This window comes from Bison bison, unplaced genomic scaffold, assembly GCF_000754665.1.
Source record: "Bison bison bison isolate TAMUID 2011002044 unplaced genomic scaffold, Bison_UMD1.0 scf7180017864519, whole genome shotgun sequence".
NCBI lineage: Eukaryota > Metazoa > Chordata > Mammalia > Artiodactyla > Bovidae > Bison > Bison bison.
Window position 1 is genome coordinate 404431 of NW_011495072.1, and position 26271 is coordinate 430701.

At 51.3% G+C, this 26271-nt stretch overlaps 1 protein-coding gene across 1 annotated transcript in view; it reads left to right on the plus strand.

The window, feature by feature from the left end:
- Positions 1 to 26271, plus strand: part of RASGEF1C (RasGEF domain family, member 1C) — a 34255-nt gene that overhangs the window by 337 nt on the left and 7647 nt on the right. Inside the window, exons 2-11 of the mRNA XM_010830674.1 lie at positions 120 to 242; positions 1382 to 1519; positions 8380 to 8580; positions 9457 to 9531; positions 18435 to 18524; positions 20075 to 20177; positions 20720 to 20799; positions 20881 to 20976; positions 23920 to 24015; positions 25974 to 26097. Of these exons, the coding sequence (XP_010828976.1) occupies positions 120 to 242; positions 1382 to 1519; positions 8380 to 8580; positions 9457 to 9531; positions 18435 to 18524; positions 20075 to 20177; positions 20720 to 20799; positions 20881 to 20976; positions 23920 to 24015; positions 25974 to 26097 (1126 nt within the window). The remainder of the gene's footprint in view (positions 1 to 119; positions 243 to 1381; positions 1520 to 8379; positions 8581 to 9456; positions 9532 to 18434; positions 18525 to 20074; positions 20178 to 20719; positions 20800 to 20880; positions 20977 to 23919; positions 24016 to 25973; positions 26098 to 26271) is intronic.

The following is a 26271-nucleotide window of genomic DNA, read 5'->3' on the forward strand; positions in this document are numbered from 1 at the left end:
CACCATGTCCGGGGTAGACAGCAGAGCTGGGGCTGGCTGGGCCTGGGGGCACAGGGGCTGGGAGGCACAACCTCCCGGGCCTTGTGATCACGTGCTGCGTTTCTCCTGTATCCCCCCAGAAAGCCTACATCTTCACCTTCCTGCTGAGCTCGCGCCTCTTCATCGAGCCTCAGGAGCTCCTGGCCCGGGTCTGCCACATGTGCATTGAGCAGCAGCAGCTGGACAAGCCAGTGCTGGACAAGGTGAGAGGCAGGGCAGGGTAGCGGGCCTCCGAGTGTGCTGCTCTCCCCTGACATGCCCTGTGAATCAATATCTTGGATAGGCAGAGATTGCCCCTATTCACCTGCCAGGGGGTTCTGACTTGTCTGAAGCCCAGAGCCAGAAGGGCAGAGTCAGAATCTTTAACCCCAGTGCTGTTTTCCAGGGTCTTAGGGAAGCCCCTGGGCTCACACAGCCCAGACCTGGGCCCCCAGAGGATCACGAGGAAACCCCCAGCTGTGGCTGGGGGTGGTCCTGCAGTGCCTGCTGCGCTGCCTGCCCCCCGCATCTTCTGTTCTATCCTTTCTTCTTCTGCTGGTCCGCTGATGGCTCAGCCTTCCCTCAGCGCCCCACATCCTTTCCTCTGTCCCTCGCTGTATCCCATGGGCTGCGACTGTCTGTTTATACATGAGTCAGTAGGGTTCCACTGTCCAGTGACAGAAACCTGATTTCAACTGACCTAAGGCCAAGGGACTTCACTGGCTCACATAACTGCAGTCTCGAGCTACTGCTGGCTCCAGGGCCTCAAACATCAGTGGTCTTTCTCCCTAAGACCCCTTGCTTCATTTTCCTCTGGGCCAGCCTCTCTCTTGCTAAGGCAAGTTCTCTGCCTGGTGACAGGTGGCCTCCGTGGTCCGGGGTCCTGGTCTACCCTTCCCAATCCTATGGAAAGAGGATTCCGATAAAGGTCCTGATCTCATTGGCTTAGCTTAGGTGTCATGCCCCTCTGTGGGCCAACGCCATGCCCTGACTGGCCAGCACTGATCTGGGGATGTTCCTGAAGCCCTGGGGTAGGGCCAGCTGGAAATGAAGAAGAGGGGGCACCCCACAGGCAAACTAAGATGCTGTCACCACAGAAAGGGAGATAGGAGGACTGGCGGTTATGAGTAAGAGGTGACCCCCATTCCACACATGCATCTGCCCCCTCCGCTCTCCGTGGTCAGCCCCCATGCCCATCTGTCTCCTGGGACAGAGGAATGAGAGGCCCACCTGCCCCCAGCCATCGCTGCTGCCCTCGGGCAGCCCACTTGCACAGTGAGTGGCTGAGGCAGGGGCCACTGTGACCCCCCCACCTCCCAAGCAGCCCTCACCAAATGCAGACGACCCTTGGCTTGCCTTGCAGGCCCGGGTCCGGAAGTTTGGCCCCAAACTGCTCCAGCTGTTGGCCGAGTGGACAGAGACGTTTCCGCGGGACTTCCAGGAGGAGTCAACCATCGGTCACCTGAAGGACGTGGTGGGCCGCATCGCCCCCTGTGACGAGGTGGGTGAGCCAGGCCAGAGTCCTTTCAACCTGTCTCCACCCTCACACCTGGGCCCTGAGCCTGTTCCCAGGCTGGCCTCTGGGCCCTCATCTCCTCACCCGCACCCTGGGGCCCCTCTGAAATCAGCCCCTTCCTGCCCCATCAGAGAATCGGGCACTGGCCGAGCTGGCAGGGAAATCAGGCTTCTAGGTCTAGACCTGGGCTCTTGAGCTCTCTCCTAACCTGGTCTCATCAGATGGCAAGCTAAGGGCTCTCACAGCTGCCTGGTCAGATCAGTGACCCAGCAGGCTGGCTTGGCAGAAGCCTCCTCCCCAGTAGCTTGGGAGGCAGCCTGTATACTGGGCATCAGGTGCCTCTGCACACCACACCTTGCCCTGTTCTCCCAGCTCCATTACTCTGGGGAAGGCACTTAAAGGTGAAAGAGGAACAAAACTCCCTACCTCCCAGGACTGGGGTGACAGCACAGAGGGGAGTGCATGTCGCTTGTCTTGGGAGGAGACCGAATGTGGCAAGCTGATAGCCCCACAGTGGGTCTGAACCCAGAGCCACAGGAGCCAAGGGAAACTGCTAAGGCAGGCTGAGCAACAGGAAGCTGAGAAGTCCAAGGCCTAATGAAGGGAGGCCCTGCCCTGGGGCTGATTCAGAGACAGAGCAGGCGAGTGAGTTGTTCTGAGAGCTTGATGAGATGAAGGTCATCTCCTCCTCTGCATGCCTTGATCCATCTGGGGATTGATTATGACACTTGGCTTAGGTGCAGCAGGAAACGTTCAGGGAAGGCTCCATGACTGGATGGATTAGGAGAAGGAGGCAGGAAGGGGAAATGCTGAGTGGTTTGCTACATAGTTGGCTACTTTGGGTGAGTGGAGGCAGGAAGAGAGATGTTTGGGCAGTTGGGTAGGCAGGGAGATTAATAGGATAAGTGGCTGTGGAAGACTGATGGAAAGACGTGAAGGAGAAAGGCAGAAATGATAACTAGGGAGTGGGTAGATGGATGAACAGATGGATGGGAGGGTGGGTGAATGGATAGGTGGATGCCTGTGTGTGTGGGTGTGGATGGGTGGGTGAGAACATGGATGGGAAGGTGGGTGGGTGGGTGGATGGATGGATGAGTGGGTAGATGGATGAGGACAAATGTTGGAATGGACGGAGGAAGGGTAGATAAATGAATTGATGGATCTGTGGGTGACTTTATAAAAGGGGAGGTGGGCATCACAGATGGACGGAAAATAGATGGATACAGAGACGGTAGATGGATGGATGGATGGAGTAGAGGGTTTGTAGGGGGATGAGAGCCCAGTCCTCTGCTTTATCTCCACCCCCTCCCCCCGACAGTAGGCCTTCAAGCAGTGTGAAGTCTAAGCCATTGACAAGATGGATTATCTGCCCTTGTCAGGCCTGCCTCTCCATTGGCAGAGCCATTTCAGAGGCAGACCCTGACATTCTGGCCACAGGGCTTTGGGACAGGTGCAAGTCCTGGGCTTGTTTCTTTGAGAAGCAGAGCCTCCTCACTACGCCCTCAAGAATCTGCTGGGAAATCTGTTCTAACCACCGAGTGGATGAAAATAAGATACAGCCAAGACCTGTGAATGGGCTGTCGAAAGCAGTCATCCACCAGGTGTGGATTTTCAGAGCTGAAGTAACTCATTTAGGGAATTTCTCATCCCTTCCCGTGGAATCCAGTTAGGTAAGCTAAGTGATGTAAACCGGAGCTGAGATTCCCTAGTCCCCATGCCACCCAGCCAGGCATCGGCCAGGGATGCCCCATCTGTCTTTGTGAGTCCCACATTGCCCCTCTCCAGAAAGCACTTGCTCCCAGGGGATGTGCGGTAGACGTTGCTTCCCTTTCCTGATGCTTCAGGCAGCCTGCAGGCTGCTCCCTTCCCAGCACAGGCAAAGTCTCAGCTGAGAAAGGAGTTGGTGAGCTCTGAACCAAACTGGTAAGTCAGGACCCACGGGACTCAGAACCTGAGGTCAGGGTCAGACCTTCTGAGCCCACAGCTGTGTGACTTTGGGCGAGGTGCTTCCCCTCTCCAAATTAGTTTCCTCATCAGTCAAACGGAGATTATAACTGTTCCCACCACACAGGTCTGAGGCAGAGTCCCTGCAGTCACCTGTGCCTGTATTTCAGCACTTGGTAAACGTAAGCTCTGATGAGGAACAAGTTCTTTCCAAAACCCAGGCACATGGGGATTATTTTTAACTTTTATGAAACTTTGTTACAGAACTTTTCACACATAGCCCACCAGGCTTCTCCGTCCACGGGATTCTCCAGGCAAGAATACTGGAGTGGGTTGCCATTTCCTTCTCCAATATACAAATATAGATAGTAGTAACCATGAAGTCCCGTGTGCTCATCGCCTAGATTCATCAGTTATCAACATCTGGCCAAACTCGTTTCTTCTCTCCTTTCACACACTTCCCCCTCCCTCCAAATGTTTTTTTTTTAAAATCATAGACATTATATATTTTGCTCCAAAAACATTTCGGAATCATCTTGTAAAAGATTTCTTACACAGAGATGATAGGTTCAAATGATATGAAGTGTAGAGCACAAACAGTGGGGAAAGCACGAGTGTTTCCTCTCGGGCCCCGAAATTATTTTCTGTTAGAGGGAAGATGATAATCCCTCCGTCGCAGGACGGTGAGGAAAACAGCGCTGTTCAGGAATGTGAAGGAGGTAGGGCAGGCCAGTGGGTAGCGGGGCTTCCCCGTCAAAGTGGCTGTGAAAGGGGACGCCTTTCTCTTTCCGCCTGACTCCCTGCCGTCTCCTGGAAGCCTCACGTTCCCCCTGTGCTCCCCACCACCTCTCAGTAGCGGGGAACAAGGGGCTGGATGGGCTCCGAGGAGGCCCTGTCCGTGCCTGTGGAGTCTGAGCTGCTCCGTCTTTGGGTCCCCCTCTGCTGGGCAGGAGACCCTGCCTTAGACGGTGGCTCCCGTGCCCCCCCTAGAGGTTGGGCTCAGCCGTTTCACCTCAAGAAACCCGGCAGTTTCACCTTTTCGTGATGCCGAAGCTGAAAGAGATGGGGGGGGGGCCCAGGGAGGCCTAGAGGGTCAGAGACCTGCTGAGAGAGACAGGGCAGGGAACTGCAGTCCCCTGGCCACACGCACTGGCCCCTCAGGAGACTGGACGGGCAGCCCTCTCGGCCACCAGCCTTGCTCTCCGACTCATACGGCTGTCTGCCGGCTCCCCGGGGCCACGGGTGGCGGCTGCTGACTTAGAGAACAAGCTGGCGATGTGTGCAGAGCTCCTGCCTGTGCTGCTGGACATCGGCCACGGGCTCGCTCAGAAGGGAGCTTTCAGGAACTTTAGAAAACAAGGGTCTTTTCTTGTCTGGATGGGAACCGACCCTAATCACGAAACGCTGGGTCCAGGAGAACTTGGAAGTACCTGGAGAGCACTACCCCTCACCCAAGCCGCGCAGCAACGGCGACCTCCACGCTGATAGCCGGCTCTGCACGCAGCAGGCGGCACTGTGAGAACTGAGAACAACAAAGAGTCCGGCCCCTGTCCTCAGCCACTGAGGGAGCTGGGGCGGCAGGGCCGGCCGGCGCTCCAGAGGTAGGCCCGGACGGTGACAAGGAACACCTGGGCTTTCTCGGGGGTAGGTCCCCAGGCCTGCCTGCATTCACCAAGATCATGCAGCCTGCGTCCACAAGGTGTGGAGATCACTGAGCAAACAAGACAAGGTCAAAGAGAAGGTCAAATACCCTCCCTACATTCAGATTCACCAAAAAAAAAAAAAAACCCAACAGATAAGCTTGAGGTTAACACCACTAGAAAATTTTTAAATGAATTAGCACACAGTCAGTGGCAATTTGGAGTGGATATGGGTTCTATAGAAACAAGGCCTGCTACATCGTTTGTATATTTTTAAAAATAGGGGCAGTGCGCGGCTCTATCAAACTATAGCCACGGACGCACTTCATCCCTGACTTCAGTAGGCTCTGCAGTCTGCCTTGGAGAGGCTGACTGAGGACAAGCAGGTGGAGGCCAGGTTTGTCCAATCGGCTAATGTGTGTGGGTCCCTCCTGTTCATTCTGGGCACCAGCAAAGAGAGACGCAGCATGGCCTTCATGGAGCTGGTACTCCAGTGAGAGGCTTGGGCAAGGACTGTGAAGGAAGGGAATGGAGGTCAGAGGAAGAAGGCTACAGGTCCTGCCTTGGCTGTGGGGCAGGAGAGACAGCGGGTCAGAGGGATGGGCGGGTGGCCTGTGTCTGGAGCATGGAGAAGAGGAGCAAGGGCTACATGGAGGCCACTAAGCACGGCCAGAGCTGACCTCAGGACCCCTGAGCCATGCCGGGCTTTTGTCTTTGCAACAATTTAGGGAAGGAGGGTGCAGTGGTTAGATGTATGTTTGGAACAGAACGCTCTTGTGGCAGGGTGGAGTGGATAGAGGCTGGCGGGAATGCACGGGGCCCACTGAGGTGGCTGCAACTGCAGCCACCAGGGAAACGACCGTGGCCTAGACCACATACACTGTGGTGGAAAACACGGGAATGGAAGCAAGCAAAATCAAGAGGGCTGCTGATGGTCTGGAGCAGCCTGAGGGAAAAGGTGGTTTGAGGATGGCTCCAAGCCGGGAGCCTGAGACAGGCAGCAGGCGGAGCAGGCAGCCCTGCGGAAGGCAGCGTGACTTCTGATGGCATGTGTTTGGTCTGGGTGTCCTTGCCCACGTGGCTCTGGAGATCAGAGGAGAACACTGTCCACACACTGCCCACACTACACATGCTGGAGGTGAACCAGAAAACCCGGGAGTGAAGCACAGAGGATGATCAAGAGAGGAGGAGATGAGGCAGGAGGAACCCGGCATGCAGCCACAGGGCAGACCAGCAAGCCTACAGACAGCCCAGGGCAGGAGAGCTGGAGAGCTGAGGCAGATGCTGCCTGAGAAACGACCCCCTGGCTCTCATGACAGGAGGTCCTCGGTGACAGCGAGAATCAGCCTGGTGATGAGAGTGGAGTCAGGTGGGGTGGTGGAGGGCTGAGTGGGAGATGCAGGAACTCGACAGCCAGGATAGCCCCCTCCAGACTGAGTAGCAGAGAGACATGAGGGGCGGGTGGAGGTGTAGGGGCTCATTGCTGACCGATGTGTCACTGGGGCTGACTCTGGCTGGACCTGACTTGCTGTCTTCCTAGCACTCAGATGAAAACCTGGGAGGCAGCATGTGTGGTAAGCATACTTTGGGATACAGCCCTGACAGCTCAGTTGGTAAAGAATCCGCCTGCAATGTAGGAGACCCCAGTTCAGTTCCTGGGTTGGGAAGATCCCCTGGAGAAGGGGTAGGCTACCCACTCCAGTTCTTGGGCTTCCCTTGTGGCTCAGCTGGTAAAGAATCTGCCTGCAATGCAGGAGACCTGGCTTTGATCCCTCGGTTGGGAAGATCCCCTGGAGGAGGGAACGGCTACCCACTCCAGTATTCTGGCCTGGAGAATCCCATGGTCTGTATAGTCCGTGGGGTTACAAACAGTAACACGACTGAGCAACTTGCACTTTCAAGCTGAGAGGGGGGTGTTCCTCCCAGCGACAACAAAGGGAAGTCAGACCTCAGCTCACCCACACATTGGCTGCCTTCTCGGTCTGTCCCTCATGACTCTGGGAGTCAGGGTCAGCGTTAGGGTTTGGGTTCAGGATCAGGCTCCCTGTGTCCCAAGGGCTCTTCCAAAGCTGTCCTGGCCACTCCACAGAGAACCACCTTCATAAAGTGTGGGGACATCACCTCCAACAGGGGTGGTCCTCAGTGCTCCTCCGAGCCCCATCAGAGACGTAAGGAACTACTGAGGTCCCCAGGCAAGCCCTGCACCCTGTTGCCCACCTGCAAAATGCCTCTGGGATTGTGTGTATGAAGAACATGCCTTTTTCCTATTAGAAATTACCTGGCAGTGCTGACTAGTCACCATCTTCTCCTGAGGCATCTGGGACCAGGCCCCACTGGAAACCCCACTGGAAACCCCACCTGCCTGCCTGACACCTTTTTGCTGCCAGGAGTCCAGATCCCAGATGCCCACTGCTGATTCCAGGCCAGCTCCTGGCTCGAGGGGGTTGAATCCATCTCTGGGGAGGCCATTTGCTGACAAACTGGGGGGGGGCCTGTTCTGTGAGTTATTGACAGCCCTTTGGGAAGATGAAGACATCTTGCTCCATAAACCCAGCTAGTCTGATGTACCTTCCTTGGAAATAGGGGTCTCTGAGGGGCAATAATTAGTTTCACTGTGGGGTGGGAGGGTGGTCCCTGCACCAAGCCCAGGGCATCTGAGCTGCATGGTGAGGGGCCCTGTTGCTACAGTAAATGGTTATCAAGTGTCCACTGCATGCCCAGAGCTGTAACACAGGTCAACTCAGATTCCCTGCTCTCCGAGCTATCACTGCAGGGCTGTAAACAACCGCAGTCATCTCCTGCAGTGGTCCCCACAAGGAAGTCACGTGGGGTGAGCTGGAGAAGAGTGCCCGGGGCAGGGGATGGACAGCAAGGCTGGGCAAGGAAGGCCTCTCTAAGCTAGGCTGGGAGACAGGCAGGGACACCTATTAAAGCCGAGCAAAAGGCTAGCATCCAGGGAAGGGCCTCCCTTCCTCCACTCCCTGGCAGTGCCCGCCCCACCTAGACAACTCGGGCAGCTTTGCACCCCAGTCATCCTCCCCGAGGTGTGCTGTACTCGGCTTCCACGGGCTATCCTGCAGCCTTTGCCCCAGCCAGCCTTGCCTGTGAGCCCCAACCCCAGCCTGTCCTGAGTTGGGTCCTGGTACAAGTAGGTACACCTAGGAGTAGCCCACCCATGTCAGCTGGGAAGCCTTCCTGTCTTAGACATTGCTATGTGAAGGCAGGTTTCCCGGCCTGAGCACCATCTCTACCCCACTCCAGGCGTACAGAAAGAGGATGCATCAGCTCCTGCAGGCTCTGCACCAGAAGCTGGCAGCTCTGGGCCAGGGACCAGAAAGCCTGCTGGGCACCGACAAGCCCATCTCCTATAGGACCAAGCCTCCAGCCTCCATCCACAGGGAGCTCCTTGGCATCTGCAGTGACCCCTACATGCTGGCTCAGCAGCTGACGCACGTGGAGCTGGTGAGCAGGCCTGTGCCACCCTCCATCCAGACCAGAGCCTGGAATACTGAGCGTAGCCAGCCACCCCTCCCCCATCTGGTCCCACACCTCATCTCAGCCTAACCTGGGGTCTGAGCCCATCCCTTCAGGGCCACCCTGGCATCTGCAGAGGGCCCTGTCTCTGGAGCAGTCTCTCCCTATGCCTGGGGCGAGGAGTAGAAGGCCTGCCGGTACCAACCTTGCCTAACTTTGACCTCTGGCCTGTCTGACCCAGGCCTCAGACAGAGGACCGAGGTTCAGATCCTGGTTCTGACACCACCGGATGTGTAATCAGCCCCACACCTAGCACCTTCCCAACCCAGGTCTCAGTTTCCCCCATCCAGGACTCACACAGCCACTGCACCCACCCCAGCTTTACAGAGAAGTGCAAACAGCCTTTATGGTCAAGACTTACATTCACTGTCTCATTTCATCTACACCACCCGGCCAGGTAGGTGTTGTTATTATTCTCTTTTCACAAATGAAGCTAAAGCCCAGAGGTTTAGTTTAAGTGATTTGCCACAAGTCACACAGCAGGAGGAACAGAGCCAGCATTCGTTTCTGACCCAGATCCCGTGATCTTAGCCCCCAGGCCTACCCGGAAGGGAGCAGGTCATTGCGATGACCCAGTTTTGAGGAGAAGCACTCCCTGTGGAGACGCTGACTCAGCCTCCGTGAAAAGCAGCAGCCCCTGGGCAGAGGAAGGGAGGGGCTGACATCCTCAGGATGGTGCTGAGCTCTGTGACAACCCGGAACAGGGCTGTGGGGCCCCCCGTGAGAAGGGCGGTGGGCCCATGCCGGGCGCCCAGTGGACATCCCTTTCTCCTTTTCCTGACTCCTGTTATCTCTCTGCTGCAGGAACAGCTGCGGCACATCGGACCTGAGGAGTTTGTCCAGGCTTTTGTGAACAAGGACCCTCTGGCCAGCACAAAGGTAGAAGGCCCGTGGACGGTGTGTCCAGGCAGGGACCCTACCCACGAGTCCCTCTGCGGGATTCCCAGAGCACCAGCTAGCCAGCTCCAGAGGGATCTGGAACAGAGCAGATGGGCTTGGCAGGGACGTGCCCATTCCACCCATGCCCCTAGCCTAAGGCGGGCACATCCCAGCAGCCCTGAGTCCCAGGGAAGCCTGGGAGGGCCGGACCAGCCTGACGGGGTCAGCCACCCAGCAAGGGTCGGGGGCACTCCATGATCCTAAGCCCTGGGTGGGTCAGAGGGTGGAGGCTCACACCCAGGCCACTAGAAGACCCCGTATGCCCTCCTGGTGTGTTGTGGTGGGCGCCGATTCCCTCTAGTGGCCACTTGGGGAACGCAGGCCAATGCACGCTGTCCAAGAAGTTCAGGGCACATGCTTTTCCCTCTGAAGGCGGATTACACACCGAATTTCAGAGCCTGCCCCTCTCTCTGAGAGCCAATCCATCAGTCTACTTGGTGTTTATCAAGGAGTTAAATCTGAAGCAGAACTGAAAATATTATGTCTTCTTCCCTGGCACCTAATAAAAGATGTGCAAACTAAATGTACAATTGCATTTCACCTCCAGGACAAGCAGAGACTAAACAGTGTGTGTGTGTGTGTGTGTGTGTCTAGGGAAAGGTACAGTCTCACAAACAGCTTGTAGGGGGTGAAATTGGCACAGCCACTTTGGAGAGCAGCATGGCAATAGAATCAACACTTGAAATGTACACTCTGGACCCCACCTTTTCACACCTAACGATTTATCCTACAGGTATACACACACACGTGTATACACAAAGATGTACACACAAAGATATCTGGGATATTTTTCTGTGTTTTATGGCCAAAGACTGGAAGCAAACTATCATACCATCCACAGGGACTCGATTAAATATCGTAATACATCCATACATAGAAGGCTATGCAACTATTAGAATAAGAGCATCTGTAAGAATGGAATGAAGGACATTTGCATGGCATCTTTGGTGGCTCAGATGGTAGAGAATCTGCCTACAATGCAGGAGATCTGGGTTCAGTCCCTGTGTTGGGAAGATGCCCTGGAAATGGGAATAGCAACCCACTCCAGTAGTCTTGACTTCCCTGGTGGCTCAGACAGTTAAGCGTCTGTCTACAATGTGGCAGACCCGGGTTTGATCCCTGGGTTGGGAAGATCCCCTGGAGAAGGAAATGGCAATCCACTCCAGTACTATTGCCTGGAAAATCCCATGGACAGAGGAGCCTGGTAGGCTACAGTCCATGGGGTCGCAAAGAGTCGGACACGACTGAGCGACTTCACTTTCTTTCACTTTCCAGTATTCTTGCCTAAACAATTGCATGGACAGAGGAGCCTGGCAAGCTATAGTCCATGGGGTTGCAAAGAGTTGGACATGGCTAACACTTTTTTGCACCTCCCTGGTGGCTGAGATGGTAAAGAATCTGCCTGTGATGAAGGAGACCTGGGCTCGATCCCTGGGTTGGGAAGATCCCCTGGGGGAGGGCATGGCAACCCACTCCAGTATTCTGGCCTGGACAATCCCCATGGACAGAGGAACCTGGCGGGCTACGGTCCATGGGGTCGCAAAGAGTCGGACACAACTGAGTGACTAAGCACAGGACGCAGCAAAAATGGAATGTTTGCCAAAGATCCATTGTTGAGAGATGAAAAACTGAAGAGCAGTGACAAAGAGCATGTGACCACCTGTGTAACAAAGGAGGACGCATAATGCACATCTGCTTGCACGTATGTGTGGACAATCTGTAGGAACACCGGCACGCTGAGGAGTTCATCATGGACCTGGGAGCAGGAGTGGGGAGGAGACGTTGCTGCTCTTAGGGGGTTGTTTTTCTGTTTTGTTTTGTTTAGGGTTTGGGCCATTTCCAAGTATTATATTTAATTGTGAAAAACATCATGATTGTTTACCCACTCTACTGTAAATGAAAACTTCTGTGTTCTAGCCTCTCAGCTATTATAGATATTGCTGCTATGAACATTCTTATCCATTTCCTATGTATGTGGGTACATTTTTTTCTAGAGCATCAGTTCTCAAGTCGTTTAGTCCCAGGACAGCTTTCAGTCTTAAAAATTATGGAGGACCCCAAAGAACTTTTGGTTATGTAGATTAATTACACAAAGTTCCCTACATATGAATGACTTCCATTTTGAGAGCACGTTCGTAAGTCCCATTTGTTCATAAGTCCAGCAAAGTCAGCCTACATAGCCAGCTAACACAATTGGCTATATAGTACGGTGCTGTAATAGGTTTGTAATACTTTTCACACAGATAATACATTTAAAAACACCCACAAAAATAGAGAAAACATTTTAAATCTTACAGTACAGTACTTTGAAAATCACAGTACAGTATAACAGCGGGCATACAGGGGCTGGCGTCACGTGACTAGGAAAGAAGGGTGACTGGAGAAGGGAGAGGAGGGGGAGACGGCAGAACTGAAGGATCAACAGCAACAGGAGATGGAGGGCAAGCTGCCACTTCACTCATGTCTGATGTTGATGGAACACACATTCACATCTTTGAAAGTTCACAACTTGCATGTTCATATGTAGGCAGCTTATTGTCATAACAGCTCCCTGTATTTATTATAATGGGCTTCCCTGTGGCTCAGAGGTAAAAAATCTGCCTGTCAATACAGGAGACATGGGTTTGATCCCTGGGTCAAGAAGATCCCTTGGAGAAGGAAGTGGCAACCCACTCCAGTATTCTTGCCCCATGGAGAGAGGGGCCTGGTGGGTCACAGCCCATGAGATCACAAAGAGTTGGACATGACTTAGCAACTAAACATTTATTGTATTACCCAGTAAGGCCAATAACTTTAAAAAATATTTATTCAAAATCATAATAATCTATTATATGTTAATAAGTTACATATTTTATGAAAAATAACTCTATTTTCCAAAAAATTAATGAGAAGAGTGATATTGTCTTACGGTATTTTAAAAAATTTCTCTCAGTTCAGTTCAGTCATTCAGTCATGTCCAACTCTTTGTGACCCCATGGACTGCAGCACACCAGGCCTCCCTGTCCATCACCAACTCCCCTAGTTTACTCAAACTCATGTCCATTGAGTTGGTGATGCCATCCAACCATCTCACCCTCTGTCATCCCCTTCTCCTCCTGCCTTCAATCTTTCCCAGCATCAGGGTCTTTTCAAATAAGTCAGTTCTCCGCATCAGGTGGCCAAAGTATTGGAGCTTCAGCTTCAGCGTTAGTCCTTCCAATGAATATTCAGGACTTATTTCCTTTAGGATGGACTGGTTGGACTGGTTGGATCTCCTTGCAGTCCAAAGGACTCTCAAGAGTCTTCTCCAACACCACAGTTCAAAAGCATCGATTCTTCTGTGCTCAGCTTTCTTTATAGTCCAACTCTCACATCCATATATGACTACTGGAAAAACCATAGTTTTGACTAGATGGACCTTTGTTGGCAAAGTAATGTCTCTGCTTTTTAATATGTTGTCTAGGTTGGTCATAACTTTTCTTCCAAGGAGCAAATGTCTTTTAATTTCATGGCTGCAGTCACCATCTGCAGTAATTTTGGAGCTCAAAAAAATAAAGTCTGTCACTGTTTCCATTGTTTTCCCGTCTATTTGACATGAAGTGATGGGACTGAGCCATGATCTTACTTTTACGAATTTTGAGTTTTAAGCCAACTTTTTCACTCTCCTCTTTCATTTTCATCAAGAGGCGGCTCTTTAGTCCTTCACTTTCTGCCATAAAGGTGGTGTTATCTGCATAGCTGAGGTTATTGATATTTCTCCTGACAATCTTGATTCCAGCTTGTGCTTCATCCAGTCCAGCGTTTCTCATGATGTACTTTGCTTGTAAGTTAAATAAGCAGGGTGACAATATACAGCCTTGATATACTCCTTTCCCTATTTGGAACCAGTCTGTTGTTCCATGTCCAGTTCTAACTGTTGCTTCCTGACCTGGATACAGATTTCTCAGGAGGCAGGTCAGGTGGTCTGGTATTCCCATCTCTTTAAGAATTTTCCAGTTTGTTGTGATCCACACAGTCAAAGGCTTTTGCATAGTCAATAAAGCAGAATTAGATGTTTTTCTAGAATACTCTTGCTTTTTCAATGATCCGCGGATGTTGGCAATTTGATCTCTGGTTCCTCTGCCTTTTCTAAAGCCAGCTTGAACATCTGGAAGTTCACAGTTAACATACTGTTGAAGCCTGGCTTGGAGAATTTTGAGCATTACTTTGCTAGCATGTGCTGCTGCTGCTGCTGCTGCTAAGTCACTTCAGTCGTGTCTGACTCTGTGCGATCCCATATATGGCAGCCCACCAGGCCCTGCCATCCCTGGGATTCTCTAGGCAAGAACACTGGAGTGGGTTGCCATTTCCTCCTCCAATGCATGAAAGTGAAAAGTTAAAGTGAAGTCACTCAGTCGTGTCTGACTCTTAGCGACCCCAAGGACTGCAGCCTACCAGGCTCTTCCATCCATGGGATTTTCCAGGCAAGAGTACTGGAGTGGGGTGCCATTGCCTTCTCCATTGCTAGCATGTGAGATAAGTGCAATTGTGTGGTAGTTTGAGCATTCTTTGACATTGCCTTTCTTTGGGATTGGAATGAAAACTGACTTTTTCCAGTCCTGTTGCCACTGCTGAGTTTTCCAAATTTGCTGGCATATTGAGTGTAGCACTTTCACAGCATCATCTTTTAGGTTTTGAAATAGCTCAACTGGAATTCCATCACCTCCACTAACTTTGTTCATAGTGATGCTTCATAAGCCCCACTTGACTTCGCATTCCAGAATATCTGACTCTAGGTGAGTAATCACACCATCATGATTATCTGTGTCATGAAGATCTTTGTTGTACAGTTCTTTTGTGTATTCTTGCCACCTCTTCTTGATATCTTCTGCTTCTGTTAGGTCCATACCATTTCTGTCCTTTATTGTGCCCATCTCTACATGAAATGTTCCCTTGGTATCTCTAATTTTCTTGAAGAGATCTCTAGTCTTTCCCATTCTATTGGTTTCCTCTATTTCTTTGCATTGATCACTGAGGAAGGCTTTCTCTTCTCTCCTTGCTATTCTTTGGAACTCTGCATTCAAATGGGTATATCTTTCCTTATCTGCTTTGCCTTTCGCTTCTCTTCTTTTCATAGCTATTTGAAAAACCTCTCTCTAATGACTGGCAATAGAAGACAGCTGAATTCTCTTAATTTGCTTTCAATCTCTTGACGTAACATTATTGTGATTGAAAATCCAACTTCCTCATACAAATATGTAGTTGGAAAAAGAAGGAGTATATTACAGCCTTTTCAAATAATTGTGAATATTCTTATTTGATACTACACTAAAACTCAACAAGGAATAATTTTTTACAATTAATTGTAGTTTGGAATCTGAACTCCATCACATTAAAGTCATTGGTCCATCTTGAAATGGCAACCCACTTCAGTATTCTTGCCTGGAAAATACCATGGACAGAGGAGGCTGAGGCTACAAAAGTTGGACACGACTGAGCAACTAAACCACGCGTCTTGAATGGATCTTTTTGCCCATGTACAATTTTGACATATATTGGCCATTTGGAAAATATGGGTTCACCTAATCAAGCAGATCTTCTGAATGTTGACATATTTCATTAGATCATATTTTTAAATTATATTCATTGTATATATTCACTACTAATATCATCCAAAAAAGTTCTTAAGTATTGGGAACCTGTCAGGCTCTAGAGGCGATACATGTTTTTTAGGTTCCCAATTTTCTCTTGAAAACTTGAATTTTATCCTTGGCAACAAATACTATCAATTGTTTACCTTGAAGTTACAGGATCATTTTAATTGATTTAAAGGAAGCATCAGCCAAATACTGAAATGTGCGTAACCATGTGGGCCAGTCTTTTTTCAGGTAAAGTGGTGCTCCGTGGGTAAAGTTCAGCTCACGTCAGGTGCACCAGTGCACTTCCACAAGAGCAGCATGAGACCTGTGTGCACAGCAGAAGCACCCCCGTCTACAGTCCTCCCTGCACACCTGCAGGTTCTACAACCGCAGATCACACCACTCTCAGATTAGTAATTAGAAAAAAGTAATTAGTTAGTTAATTAATTAATTAAAATTAGTAATTAATTAAATTAATTAATTAAAATTAGTGATTAGAAAAAATTAAAATTCAAGAAAGTTCTAAAAAAACAAAACTTGAATTTGCTGTGTACCAGGCACCTATTTACATAGTTTTTAGATTGTATTGGGTATTATAAGTAAACTAGAGGTGATTTAAAGTATGCAGGAGAATGTGCATGAGTTTGTGCAAATACTGTGCCATTTTACATAAGGAACTTGAGCATCCTCAGATTTTGGTATCCAGGAGGGGTGGTGGACCCATTCACCTAAGGATGCCAACAGATGACGGCACTCCCGTTCTGTCACACAGAATATGAAAAAGACCTACACTCAAGGGTTGAGATTTAATAAAACTGAAGTTTATGTTCTCAAGAACATCCTTAAGTCACACTCACTTTTTTTCTTTTACTGTGAATATGTAGTAGTGAAGAACACAATGGTATCATTTGGGGTCATTTGGGGCTTCTGTCTCAGTTCAGGCTAAGGAAGCAGTAATTTTACCCATCGTTCTATTATGTAGGAGCGCAAATGTTAAGACAGTGAAAAGGCAGGAATATTTTATGAATACGAAGATAGGTTTGCCCTCGTGGACCTCCTGAAAGGGTCCTGGAGGCCCCCAGGAGCCCAGGGACGACGCTTTGAGATGTTGCTCTAGGATATACCTGTGAACGGAACCACTGCCTGCCCTGCGTCAGTCACAGGCGATGCCTAGTGAGGCTGTATCCATTTACACTGCCACCAGGGAGTTATTCTTGCTCCACAGCCTTATTGACACTTGAAGTTGTCAAACTTAAATTTTTGTCAGACTGTTAAATGGAGCATCTTTTCATGTGTTTTGGACCTTCTTGTTTTCTCTTCTATGAAATGCCTGTCCCTAATTTTCCTGCAGTTTCCTTTTACTGATTTGTCTTTTTTCTTAAGGATTTTTAAGAGTTTTGTGTGAGTATTTAAAATATGTACTAGTTAATTATCCCTTGTCAGTTAGATGTACTGCAAATTTTCTTCCCCTGGTTGATTGCTTTGCCTTTCATTCTCATTACTGTGTCTTTTAATGAATAGGTGTTCTTAATTTCCTCCTTATAAGGAATTTACGTTTTTGGATTATTTCTGCCTTCATAATTTGAAGCTATGCTATTAGGTACAGACAAATTTAAACTCATGCTATATTCTCAATAACTCAAAAATGTTATCTTTATACAGTTACCCTTTAAACTCTTCAATGCTTCTTGCCTTAGAGTCTTTTTTTGGGGATGGCACCCCACACCAGTACTCTGGCCCGGAAAATCCCATGGATGGAGGAGCCTGGTGGGCTGCAGTCCATGGGGTCACGAAGAGTCGGACACGACTGAGCGACTTCCCTTTCACTTTTCACTTTCATGCATTGGAGAAGGAAATGGCAACCCACTCCAGTGTTCTTGCCTGGAGAATCCCAGGGACGGGGGAGCCTGGTGGGCTGCCGTCTATGGGGTCGCACAGAGTCGGACACGACTGAAGCGACTTAGCAGCAGCAAAGTCTATTTTGTCTAATATTAAGATAGATATGTGATATTTATCATGCGTATTTTTCTATTTTTATTTATATCCCTGTGTTTGGGATGTAGCTCTTGAAAATAACAGGCGGTTGGATTTTTTTTTTAATTAATGACTAAACAAATCCATATAGAGTAATTTCTGATCTGTGTGGATTTGTTTTTACCGTCTTCTGTTGTACCTTGCCTTCTTTACCTATTCTTTTTTCTTTCTTTGCTTCTTTTGGATTCTCTGAAATTGTGATACACTTATACAGTGGATTTATAAAATTATGTTTCCATTTTTTAAATTATGTTTCTAAAGGACATTTGATAGCACATGAGAACGTTCATGTGGGAAAATATGGAAATATATAGTTATAGATAGAAACGTACATACATATGACTGATCCTCATTATTTGTCATCCTTATATCCTATAGTCATCATGAACACCGAATTGGCAAATTTTGAGTCCTTACTCCTAAGGAAAATACAAGATTAGGTTCCTTGCGAGCATCTCATCACAGCCTTTTCATCAACCAGTCAATATATAACCTTGATTTGTGTGTATTTCTGTTTAATGAGCCCTTATATTGTTGATTCAGTAACACTGAATTCATGGCCAACAGTACTACAACGCACGTCTGAATGAAGCTTGTCAGACACATATTTTCTTCCTTAGGGCACATGTCAGCCTCCGTGTGCTTAGGAACATGAGACAGCATGGCAGCGCTGTGCTGGAGGGTTCCATCTCTGTGCTTGGGGCCACTCTGACCAGTGAAATCACCAACAAACATCACGAAAATGCAAAAAATAACACTAAGTAGATTAGGAAAAGGACGCTTGTTTACAGTACAGAAGCTGAAACCAGAAGTCAGGGCATCAGCTCAACCTCAGCTGGGAACTCACAGGTGCGCTGGGTGACAAACGTCTTGCCACTCTGTGCATGTCCACAAATGACCAAGAATTGATGTGAGTGTGAATTTGGAGGTTACAAATGAAATGAAATTTTAGGAAGCAAACACGAAATTTATGAGTAATGAGCATTAACTGTGTGTAGGGGTATATGATATATACATACATTAAGTTACATCTTTAGGTGTATAGAAAATATAACTAGAAGGATATGTCAAATCCCTGATATTTGTGGATGGTTTTGAGGTTTTGACGTTTCTAAGATCATCTATAATGATGATGGCTGACTTTTGAAAAGTTATTCATGTTCAAAAAGTTACGGACAAAAAGTCTGAGCGTGGTTCTTGTGTCTTTCCTAGCCTTGTTTCAGTGACAAGACTAACAACCTGGAAGCTTACGTGAAATGGTTCAACAGACTGTGCTACCTCGTGGCTACAGAGATCTGCATGGTGCGTAGACCCTGAGCTGGCATGGCCAAAGTTGGCCGGGGCTGGAGAGGAGTCCCCCTGGGGGGGAACCAGAAGGCCATGATGAGCCCATCTGTCTCCTAGCCCAGAGCCAGGCTGGGCACCCTCTGGGACACCAGGTTTTACCTAGCTTTTGCCTGTAGAGACATTTCCCCCTGAGTAGAGCCTGGCATGAATCCACCTGCCGGTCCCAGAGGGAGTCAGAGAGATGCTTACTGAGGGAGAGGGGAGTAGGCTATCCACTTCTCCCACCTGTGCCTGGGACGGCCTGGCCTGCAGCTGAATTCTGTGTGGCTCACTCAGGACTTGGTAGAAATAATCCAACTTTAAGAAGTGGGAGATCGCCCTTTGAAGTCCAGGTCCCTGGCATCTCCCAGAAAGCAGGGAGATTCGGCAACACCGAGCTGGACGTGCTGGCCACTGGATCTCAGCCCTGCCGAGCCAGACCCTGCCGAGCCTCCTCCACGGCAGCGGGGCCCTCTCCCCAGTCCATTCCTCCACTGTGAGGTGAAGCCCAGGGCCCCCTGTCTCAGGGACAGTTTGGAGGGAGCATATGTGCTGGGGTGGGCTCTCTGGAAGCAGACAGAGCTTGGGGAGTAAGGGGTTTGTTTATGGGGTCAACGCCTGCAATCGAGAAAGTGGGAGAGGCTCAAGTGGCTCCCGTCAGGACGCCCACACCCTGCCGTGGTCGAGCCTGCTCGTCCGCCTTGCTTGCTCACTGTCGCCATCGCTGTGGCGGCTGCCCCCCAAAACACAGCAGGACCTCAGGTGGCAGCCCCCTGAAGGGTTCAGGTGCCACAGCTCCACCAGTAACACAACACACTTCTCAGCAGCAGTAAAGACCACGCCACACGTCTGGGAGGCAGGCAATCTCCTTAGAGAGGACACTGTGGGGTTCCGTGAGCCCTGCCTCTTCTGACTTCGCATCCCTGGCCTGGGAGCCAAGAGAGATGGGGCTTTACCTGAGCAAAACCTGGACCGAGCTCACCCCAGAGCCGGGCATCACTCAGCCAGAGAAGGACATGGTCTGGTTCTGAGTCCTCAAAGAAGTCAAAGTCTCACACAGTCAGCTGGCATTGGGGGTGAGGTCGCACAGTCATTTGACAGAAAGCAGTGGTGGGGCTGCTAGGGGACAGGGCCTCGGGGTCACCGTGTGGCCACCACACCCCATGCAGAGTGAAGGCTGTTTGGTGCTGGGAAGAGAGGTGAGGTGGCTCTGCTTCCTGCACCCAAGGGAAGAGATGCTGGCACTGAGCCTGAGAGGAGGGGGACATGAGAGGCCCCCAGTGCCCCCCATGTTGCAGGTGGCTCATGTGTCCCCACAGAAGTCCCACCACCCTCCACTTGACCCTCTGTGCAATGGACTCTGTGCTGCCTCCCCCTGGGGCGTGGTGAGACCCTGAGTCCTCAGGCTGCAGATCACCCTGGTCCAAAGCATCTCAGCTGGAAATTTAATGAGGGGCAAGATGCCTAAGCAGGTCAATGCAGGGTGGGGACCCCTCGTCACTGAGGCTCGGGTACCCTGTCCCCAGCCAGCCAAGAAGAAACAGAGGGCCCAGGTGATTGAGTTCTTCATCGACGTGGCTCGGGAGTGCTTCAACATCGGCAACTTCAATTCCCTAATGGCCATCATCTGTGAGTGGGCCGGCCAGGCCTGGGGCCCCCAGGGCAAGTGCTCCCAGAGAGGGTGGGGCGGGCGTGGCCAGGCAGTGGGGCGCCAGCCAGGATGTGCCTCTGAGCAGGAGGTGGGTGCTGGCTGGGCCCCAATTCCCCCACCCTACCCTGAAGTCCTGGGGAGGTGCCCCTTTAGAGGCAAGCCCAGCCCTTTTAATGTGCTTGGTGAGAGCTTGGCAGCATGTACCCAGATTCAGGGCGAGTGGGGACCCAAAGCAGGCTCCTGGTCACAGTATAGGCCCATGTTGTGGGCATGGGGACAGGGGTCTGCACATACAGAAGCCAGGCCAGCCTGGACACAGCGTCCATTGGCGCCCACCCACCCCTCATCTGGCAGGCTGAGGCTCCCCCAAATGTCAGCCCTCATCAGGGTGCAGCCTGAAAGGATTAGGGGATCACCCAGCTGGGGGCTTCCCAGAGGAGCTGTGTAGCAATAAAACTATGCAGCCCAGACTACCCCTGCCAGCCTGGCCCTGTGCCCAGCTTAGCCATCCCTCTTCCAGCTGGCATGAACATGAGCCCGGTCTCCAGGCTGAAGAAGACTTGGGCCAAAGTGAAGACAGCTAAGTTTTTCATCCTCGAGGTAAGCAAGGCTACTGGGCTGCTGGGGGCCACCAGCATCCCCAGGACACAGTTGCCCGAATGCCTCCCTGTCTTCTTGCAGCACCAGATGGACCCAACAGGCAACTTCTGCAACTATAGAACAGCCCTGCGAGGGGCAGCCCACCGCTCCCTGACTGCCCACAGCAGCCGGGAGAAGGTAAGTCACAGGCTTGCCTGGCCCTCAGAGCTCCTCCCTGCTCTGGACCACCTGGGCTCAGGAGGGCTGTATCAGAGATCCTAGGTGGGGACTGGAAGGTCACTTGGTCCAATCCCTGCCCTTCTACAACCCCTGTAATAGATAGTCATGCCACCTTGCTTGAATGCCTCCAGTATATGGAACTCACCATTTCCCCAAACAGATCAAGACACTCCCTAGCAGCTCTAACTGGTAGCTAGATGGATGGATGGGTCAATGGAAGAATGGATGGAAGAAGGATAAATAGATGGGTGGAAGGGTGTGAAGAGGGGAGGGAGGAAAGATGGAAGGAAGAATGGAAGGCTAGAGGTTGGAAGGAAGGTAGAGAGAGGAAATGAAGGAGGGGAGGAAGGGAGGAAGTTTGGAGGTGCTGTCGCAGCCCTCCAGTGCCCCAGGCCAAAACTTTGCGGCCAGAAGTTCACTCTGCTCTCTTCCTGCCTGTGGCTGGCTCCTTCCGCCCCTCCCGCTCCCCTCGTCTCTGTCGTGAAGCCCCTCCACACAGGTCTGTCTGGGTGACCTCCGTGTTGAGTTGGGTTCCGATGGAACCGCTCAAGTCCAGAGAACAAGGGCACAGGTTTACAGTCGTGAGGACGCACAGAAGTGGTGAAAAATTCTCCCACATGGGAGATGCTGCCACCCTGAGGACCGCTCCAACGGCCCTGCCTCCAAGAGGCCTGCACCAGGCACCCGAGGGGCCGCCTCTGTCCCCAGAGCCCCACTGCCCTGGATCCCCACCCTCCATCCATCTCAGCAGGGCTCCCATTCCAACTCCATTTAGCCCTCACACCCCGGAACTGGACTAGGAACTCAGCACCACGGTGAGGGGCTGCAGATGGATGGAGACCACCCCACCTCTGAGCCCAGTAAGGAAGAGGGCAGGACAGGGCTCTGGAGCAGAGCCCGCTGGTCCTGTCCTGTGTCCACTGCTTACCACTCTATGAGCTCGTATAAGCTACTGTACCTCAGTTAGTAAAGAATCTGCCTGCACTGCAGGAGGCCCAGATTCAATTCAGTTTGCCTGGGACTGCCCCCGGCTTAGCACCACAAGTTCTGCATTCCAGGAAACTCCTGTTGCCGACAAACCCTAGTGAGCCTGGCTCTGGCCCTGGCTTAGTGGTCACTAGCTAGGTGACCTTGTCCCAGGCCCTGACACTCCACGGGCCTCAGTTTCCCCCGCTGCCCTGCCCAGCTGAGCCAGCCACGCTTCGATGCTGTGCCGAGTGCTCAGTGCTCAGCTTCTCACCTCCAAGCCCTTGTCAGCTCGGATGGGGAATGATCTAGGCATTCCCCAAGCCAGAAGTGTCAGGACTTGAGGGATGGGCTGGAAGCTGGCCGTAGCTGGACTGGCCACACGGGCCCAGCTCTGGAGCCTGAGGGCAGAGCAGATGTGTTATTTCCTGTGCTGGCAAAACACAGCACATAAACTTGGTAGCTTACAACAACAGAAATGTCCTGTCTCACAGTGCCAGAGGCCTGAGGCCAAAGTCAAGGTTGGCAGGGCCACGCTCTCTCCGGAGGCTCTATGAAAGGATTCTTCTTTGCCTCTCCTGGTTTCCGATGGCCATATGCATTCCTTGGCTAGTGACTGCATCACTCCTACCTGTCTCTGTTTTCACATGACTGTGTGAAACAGATAGTATATGTCCAAATTTACCTCTTTTTATAAAAGTACCTGCCCACATAATCCAGTATGACCTCATCTCCACTTAATTCCGTCCATAGCAAGACTGAATCTCCAAATAAGTTCCCATTTGTAAGCACTGGGTTTTAGGACATGAACATGCCTTTTCTGAGGGGCACAATTCAATCCACACATAAGGTAGACCCAACTGACCCCCAGCAGTAGTCTGAGCTGTCAGCAGCTGGTCTCCTTTCTTGTGCTAAGTGCTAAGTCACTTCAGTCATGTCTGACTCTGTGTGACCCTGTGGACTGTAGCCCACCAGGCTCCTCTGTCCATGGGATTCTCCAGGCAAGAGTACTGGCATGGGTTGCCATGCTCTCTCCAGGGGATCTTCCCCGCCCAGGGATTGAACCCGCATCTCTTACATCTCCTGCACTAGCGGGCAGGTTCTTTACCACTAGCACCACCTGGGGTCACCAGGTGCAGAATAAGGAGGGAGAAACAAGACATCCGACAGTGAAACAGACATCTGGCCCTTCTCAGGCTGAGTGCAGAAGCCCATCCCTTCAGGAGCCAGAGTAGGGATGTTTCCTGGCCTTGCCCTGATAGGGTGCGATCAGATCTTTAGCTTCAAGAAAGACATGGAATAGCACATTGTTAAATATATTTGTAAAAGAGGCCAAAGAGTTTCACAGCAGATGATTCACATTCCATTTTTTTAATTCATAAAACCAAAACTTTTTAAAAAATTGTTCTATTTCAATCTATTTATTCTTGTTTTTAATATTTATTTTATATTTAGCAGTGTGCTCAGCACACACCATTCCTCCTGGGGCACATGAGTGGGGAGGCCTGTCTGTGGACCCGTGATCCGTCGGGGGAGGCTCCCACTGGCCTCTCCCAACAGACGATGGGAGAACATTCAAAGGCCACTGAAACTCTGCATCTTTCCCTCGGCCCCAACACGAGGGGGGAATGGTATTGTATACAGCAGGAGCTCAATCAGCACTGGGGTCCGATGGGGCCTAGGAGAAAATAGTCTGGCTCCAGTTTATGCCTCCTTTGCGGTTTCCACGTTGCCCACCCCCATGGTGCATACTAAGTAGTCTATAACCCGTGGATCTCTGAGACTGGGCAGCCTTGCCCAGGAAGTCTCTCCTGCCCTCTGCATGGGGCTATCTGAGGGCCCTGGGGCAGGGGGCTGCTGACACAGCTGCCTCTCTCCTGTGCAGCCACCATGGGGAGGCCAGCTAAGGGCTGACCTGCACCCTCTCCCTTCCAGATCGTCATCCCCTTCTTCAGCCTGCTCATCAAAGACATCTACTTCCTAAATGAGGGCTGTGCCAACCGCCTCCCCAACGGACATGTCAACTTTGAGGTAGGGTCCAGGCCCTTGGAGGGCCTGCCACCAAGTTAGGCAGACTGATAAGACCTCCCCGAGCTGGCCCCGAATGGTTGGATTAATGTAGGGCTCTGAGGCGGAGTGCAGCAGTTTGCAGCCAGCATCAGGGTGGGACTATTGGGGTCCCTCTGCATCTTCCGCAGGAAGAAACTGAGGCTCATGATCACATGGATCCCCACTCTGTAGAGGCCTTGTGCCCAGCACAGGTGAAGTAGCATAATTTTCAGTCCTTAAGAAGCATCAGGCTGGTGAGAGAGAGAGCCGTGCAGACCCATGGTGACAACTGACAAGGTGCTGTGACAGGAGCCGCATAGGAGCACAGTTCAAGGTCAGGAGAGGCCTTCCAAAGGACGGGCCCTTAGCAGCAGGAGGAAGTTATCAGGCAAAGTGGAAAGAAGGAGATAAAGACTTCCTCTCCCTCTGCAGATAACATCACTGGCAGCTCAAGTGTTCTTCCCTCCTCCAGGAAGCCCCTACTGACCTCACAGGCAGAGGGAGGCCCTTACATAGTGGGCTGTTATCCATCAGTCACAGCACTCAAGTCCCCAAGCTCTTTAGAAGCAAGGCCAGGCTGATCCACTCCATGTCTTGACCCGACACACAGACTCAGGCAGCACATGTGTCTCAAAGTGGCTTTTTGGGTGGGCACGGGAGGGGAGCAATGGAAGAGGAGTCCCAAGGGCACAGGCTAGTGATAGCAGATGGTCACTGAGTCAGACAGAGCATCGCATGAGCAGTGATTCCCAATCCACAGGAAAGCAGGGGCTTTTCTCCTGCAAGTGGGCCAGCCCTACCCTGGTACAGCCCCACTCATTCTCCAAGTGGTAGCAGTTCTGGGTTAGACCCTCACTCTGTCCAAGTCTCATCTCTCCCGCCATGGGACAGGGCTTCCACCACGACCACACAGAGGGCCTGGGAGGCGTGGACATGCAGCAGGGCTGGCCAAGGGCTCTGCCGCTACCTGCTACTGACAGGGCCCACAGCGAATGCCTGGACTCTCTCACCTGGAGCTGCCTCTGCTGTGGCCTCACCTGGACACCCCAGCAGGTCTTCACATGCTACCCACAGGCCTGATGACCCCTGAGGGCTGGGCATAGCTGGACGAAGCCCAGTCCAGCAGGTGGCCTGGGTGCTGCATCCCAGGGGAACAGTCCAGGCTGCAGGCAACAAGGAAGAGGCTGGGCTTGGGAGACCACAGGAGCTAAGGGGCCAGGGAGTTCACAGTGCACACCCTGTCTTTTGTCTTTCTTGAATTGGTCCTTATAACCAGGGCCTAGGAGGAAGGGTGGGTGGTTGGACAAGAAGGCAAGGTACCTAAGTGGCCACAGATCCCTGGGTGTGGGTAGTGGGGGCTAGAGGCAGACACCAAGGCTGATCAGAGGAGGCCACAGAGTGAGGTTCTCACCCAGTCACAACTTTGTATTTAAAAAGCCTTCTTTAAGTTAGCAGATTTTAAAATTTTAAATAAATGTATTTAAATTTTACTCAAAATTCTACTTCAATGAGTTAAATTTTATTTAAACACATTTATTTAAATGCATTTACATCTCAGACTTACAGGGATATATCAGTTGCCATAAGTTGAGATAACCACAAAAATAAGCAGAACGAAACTAAAGCAGTAGTCACCTCTAGTAATGCACTGCCTGCTGATGGCCATAGCCCAGGACTGCCCTTTCCCCAAGACAAGAAAGGGGGATGAGCCTTAGGTATTGGGTGTAGCAAATTCTTCACAGAGAATAAAGAGAGATGACCAGCGTCCAGATTTCCTGATGAGTGACTGTCATTTTCTGCCCTGTGATCCACTCTGCCCGCCCTAGAAGCAGGCCTCACTGGGAGTGATGAGAGAGGACGAGCCAGGGCCAACTCTGCTGTCACAGGTGACCTCCAGGCACTAAGGGCGCCTACATTTTATGTCTCTATGTCGTTGGCAGAAATTTCTGGAGCTGGCCAAGCAAGTAGGAGAGTTCATCACCTGGAAACAAGTGGAGTGTCCCTTCGAGCAAGACCTCAGCATCACCCACTACCTGCACACTGCCCCCATCTTCAGCGAGGATGGTAAGGCAGCCCCTGGCCTCCCTTGCCCTCAGCCATGAAACTCGTGGGAGGTCTCTTAGTCACATCACTGTTCAGGGCCCTTGCTGTGAGCAGGGATGCGCCACACCCAAGTGTGCTGGTTCTGGGAGGAAGCAGAGAAGACGGCATCCCCCAACTGGATTATTGCTGCCCCCA